General features: G+C 40.1%; 1 protein-coding gene across 1 annotated transcript in view; it reads right to left on the reverse strand.

Annotated features, from left to right (window-relative positions):
* Positions 1-6: 6 nt before the first annotated feature.
* The window catches only part of haspin (histone H3 associated protein kinase), a gene marked incomplete at its 5' end in the record, with an annotated part of 10796 nt that continues 7331 nt past the window's right edge, over positions 7-3471 (reverse strand). Inside the window, 7 exon segments of the mRNA XM_035659410.1 lie at positions 7-345; positions 1008-1110; positions 1227-1369; positions 1870-1958; positions 2335-2414; positions 2616-2707; positions 2798-2860. Coding sequence (XP_035515303.1) covers positions 144-345; positions 1008-1110; positions 1227-1369; positions 1870-1958; positions 2335-2414; positions 2616-2707; positions 2798-2860 — 772 coding nt within the window. The 3' untranslated portion in view covers positions 7-143.

The following is a 3471-nucleotide window of genomic DNA, read 5'->3' on the forward strand; positions in this document are numbered from 1 at the left end:
AGGATGTAATGCAGTGCCAGCTTTGTCTTAATTCTTTTATTCATAAAACTGCAATAGCATAAAAAAGGTTTTATTAGGGTTTTGTGTAATTGAACCGTGTAACTGTGCTGGAATTTATAGTGGAGACACTGGGCTAATAGTTACTACTGAAACAAGGGGCTCTTTTCCAGCGCCTCGGTGGCAGAGCTGTATTGGAGGACGTTGTCATAGAAACGAGTGAGCTCCAGCCGTATGTCCTTGGCACCCCTCCCTCCTGAGCCCCGGTACTTCATGGAAATGAGCTTTGAGCACAGGTAGTGGAGCCACAGCACGTTTGTATGGGGGTGGTAGTTACTCCAGTTGTTTCTGAGGCAGACAAAAAGAGCAGCGTAGCATTTATAAATCAGTAACACGATAACTGAGAGTTCAGTTTCTGCTTTAGTTCTTAGATAGTGAGAGCTGGAGAGAGGCAGGAAAGAGGCAGGAAAGACAGGGGAAGAGAGAGGGGGATGGTACCCTTAAAAAAGGATCCATGATATCTGTTCCCTCCTGTTTCCAGTTATTATGCTAAGCTAAGCTAACAGCTGCTGTTATAATCTTCTCATTTAACTCTCAGCAAGAATTAATTAAGTGTATTTCTCAAACTATTCCTTTAATTCAAATCACAATTAACAGTCAAAGTAAATATCAGTGTAGATCAGTCCAGATGACCCATATAAAACACATATCCCATCGTATAAACTACAGATGTATGGTGAGATCCATCTTATTAAGGGTGTATAATAAAAACAACCTTGGTGTTTGGAATCTCTAACTAATCAGCCGACTTTCATTTCTAGAGAACATATTGATTAATCAAAGCCAAAGTGAAATAAGAAGTCCAGTGTTGGTTCTTTTATCCCACACATTCAACCTATTATTATATACAGGATTTAGTTCTTTTTGTAGTTGCATTGTGAAACTGTTTCATGTGACACATTCAAAGCTTAGCACTGGTTGTTTTTGAACTGTCACATAAATGCACTGACCCATTCTCCTGTCTCATCAGTCTGTAGATATCAAACTGATAATCCCCCTGGCCCATGAAAAGCTCCTCATCCTCCGAGATATCACAGGACACCGTCAGATCATCTGGAGGGAGCAAAACATATCTCATGTGTCATTGCTGTTTATTATTTTACCGGTGCTAAATAGTTTGTGCACAAAATGTGTACAAAAAAAGTGGGAGGTAAACAAACATGTCTGACCAATTTCTAGTCTGGAGAGAGAGTAGTCAATGATGCGGACCAGCACTCCTTTGGTTTCCAGAGAGTTGGTTGCTCCGTTCAGGAGGAAGCTCCCCTTCTTTTCCTTGGTAGTTTTGACCAGCACATTGCCCCAGTGGAGGTCCCTGCAGTAAACAGCACAGGGGGATACAGTTGCTGTTACAAGACATCAACAAATCATCCATCAAACCTGACACCACATACACACCAACAGCGTTGCTGAGTCGGCTCATGCCACCAGTTTGATACTGAAGGCCACATTTCACACTTGATGTGGCAGGTGCAGTTCAAGTTGATGAGGCGTCAAATTTAATGTGTACAACCGAAGGAGCGTTTCAAAGTGTGTGTTGTGGCAGACTTTCGTGTTGTGATTTTATTCAAATATCAGTGTTATGGAAGCTGTTTGTTTATTTACTCAATAATAATACAAAAGTGTGGTGGCAGGATTTCATGTCACAGTTTATGCATTCTTTGGTTCCTGCTTCTCAAATGTTAATATTTGCTCGCTCTTTAATGGTAGTATACTACATTTATTTTTGTTGTTTGAGTCTTTATATTAACAGTGGCTGATGCAGGCAAGACAGTTACAGTTGCTATAATTTGGGAGAGTGTGTGCGTACTCCACCTGTGTTCAAAGTGTAGCTCCTGCTCAGCAACAGCCAAGGCAGCAGTAACCTGATGAAGGATGCTCTTTGCCACCCCCAAAGACGCCAGCTTGACAACAAAATAAAGGCTTGAATTATAGACTGCAAAACAGTCCATTTATAGGTTAATGATCAGACAAAATACAGATTATTCAAACTCATACAGTGCATTTACAGAAGCTAGGTATTTTTTTTTTAGATGCATACACATATAAGGTCCAACATTAAGTTGTAATGAGTCAATTCAAGGAACTATGTATGAATGCAGTTTCTTCATTAAAGTTTGAGCACATTTTTAGAGCTAGTGTGCAACTGTAAAGCTTCTGCTTCTGTTACAGTAGTGAAACTGGCAAGAATTTAGAGAGAGGTTTTTAACAGTCACTGAAAATAGCGATGCATCATGCTAAACGTTTACAGCTGCTGTCACTGTGATGAGGTGTGCTTACCGTTCCATTGCTGTTCTCTAAGTCGATGCCTCCAAACTCAAACTCCAGGATTATGAATAACTGATCTTTTTCAAAGAAATCTAAGTAAAGATAGAAAGAAAGATACCTAATGAAAGAGACAAACACATGGTCCTATATAGACTGATATTTGTATATTAAAACAAATAAAAGTTCAGCCATTGCAATCTGAAAGATAAGCTGCGCTGCAATTCTCTCCATTATGGAATGAATATTTAATGTGAAAGTTAAACAAATGTGAACACATCTTTTCTCTCACTGACCTGGTCTGTCATTCTCAGAGCCTTTCTGCTGGTCGAAGGTGTCCCAAGCATTCAGGAAATCTGGAGGGTAGCAGCCTTGGACGCAGTAGAGACTGGGAGGGAACAAATCAAGTCACATTAACACTGAAACCAACTAATAGACGCTACAAGACAAAAAGACAGAGACCAGAGAAAGTACTTACTCGATGAGTCCAATAAATCCATGAGTCTGGTTCTGCTGCTTCTCTTTCAGGCTGCTCAGCTCCCTGACAGAGAAACACACAATGCAGTCCAGTTAGCTGAACTGGTTTCCAAGTCTCATCATTGAAAGGTTATATACACAAAGTGCACTGCCACTAGATGGTGCACTAGAGCACCAGCATCTAAGACCAAAACAAATGGGTGCTACAGGCCGACCAGACTCCATTAACAAAACCATGCAGTCATTTCACCATGCAGAAAATGAAACTTACCAAAACCCTCTTTGTTTGTTTTTCTGCTTTTCTAACAATCACCAACGCTGGTTTGGTTGAAATGAACCCTGAACTCACCGAATACGATGTGAAAATATTTGTGAAATGTGGCAGCAACATAATCATTGGTGACAAATGCACCGTCCACTAACTACTTGTTTTTCCCACTCACTCACATTGTTATTCTAAGTGTCTGACAACATTATGGAAAGGACCCCCACAGAGATAAAACTTTCTGTTAAAGAGCAAAATCCTTTTTGTTTTACCAGAAACAGCAGTTATATCACCACAGGACTCCATTGACAAAAAATGACCTCATCAAAACTTCTTTCAGACCAAACAGAAACAATATAAAACTCACCAAAACCGTCTTTGTTAGTGTTTCCACTGTTCCAACAATCACC

The sequence above is a fragment of the Morone saxatilis genome, unplaced genomic scaffold (assembly GCF_004916995.1).
Source record: "Morone saxatilis isolate NCDOM2014 unplaced genomic scaffold, NCSU_SB_2.0 Contig17, whole genome shotgun sequence".
Classification (NCBI taxonomy): domain Eukaryota; kingdom Metazoa; phylum Chordata; class Actinopteri; family Moronidae; genus Morone; species Morone saxatilis.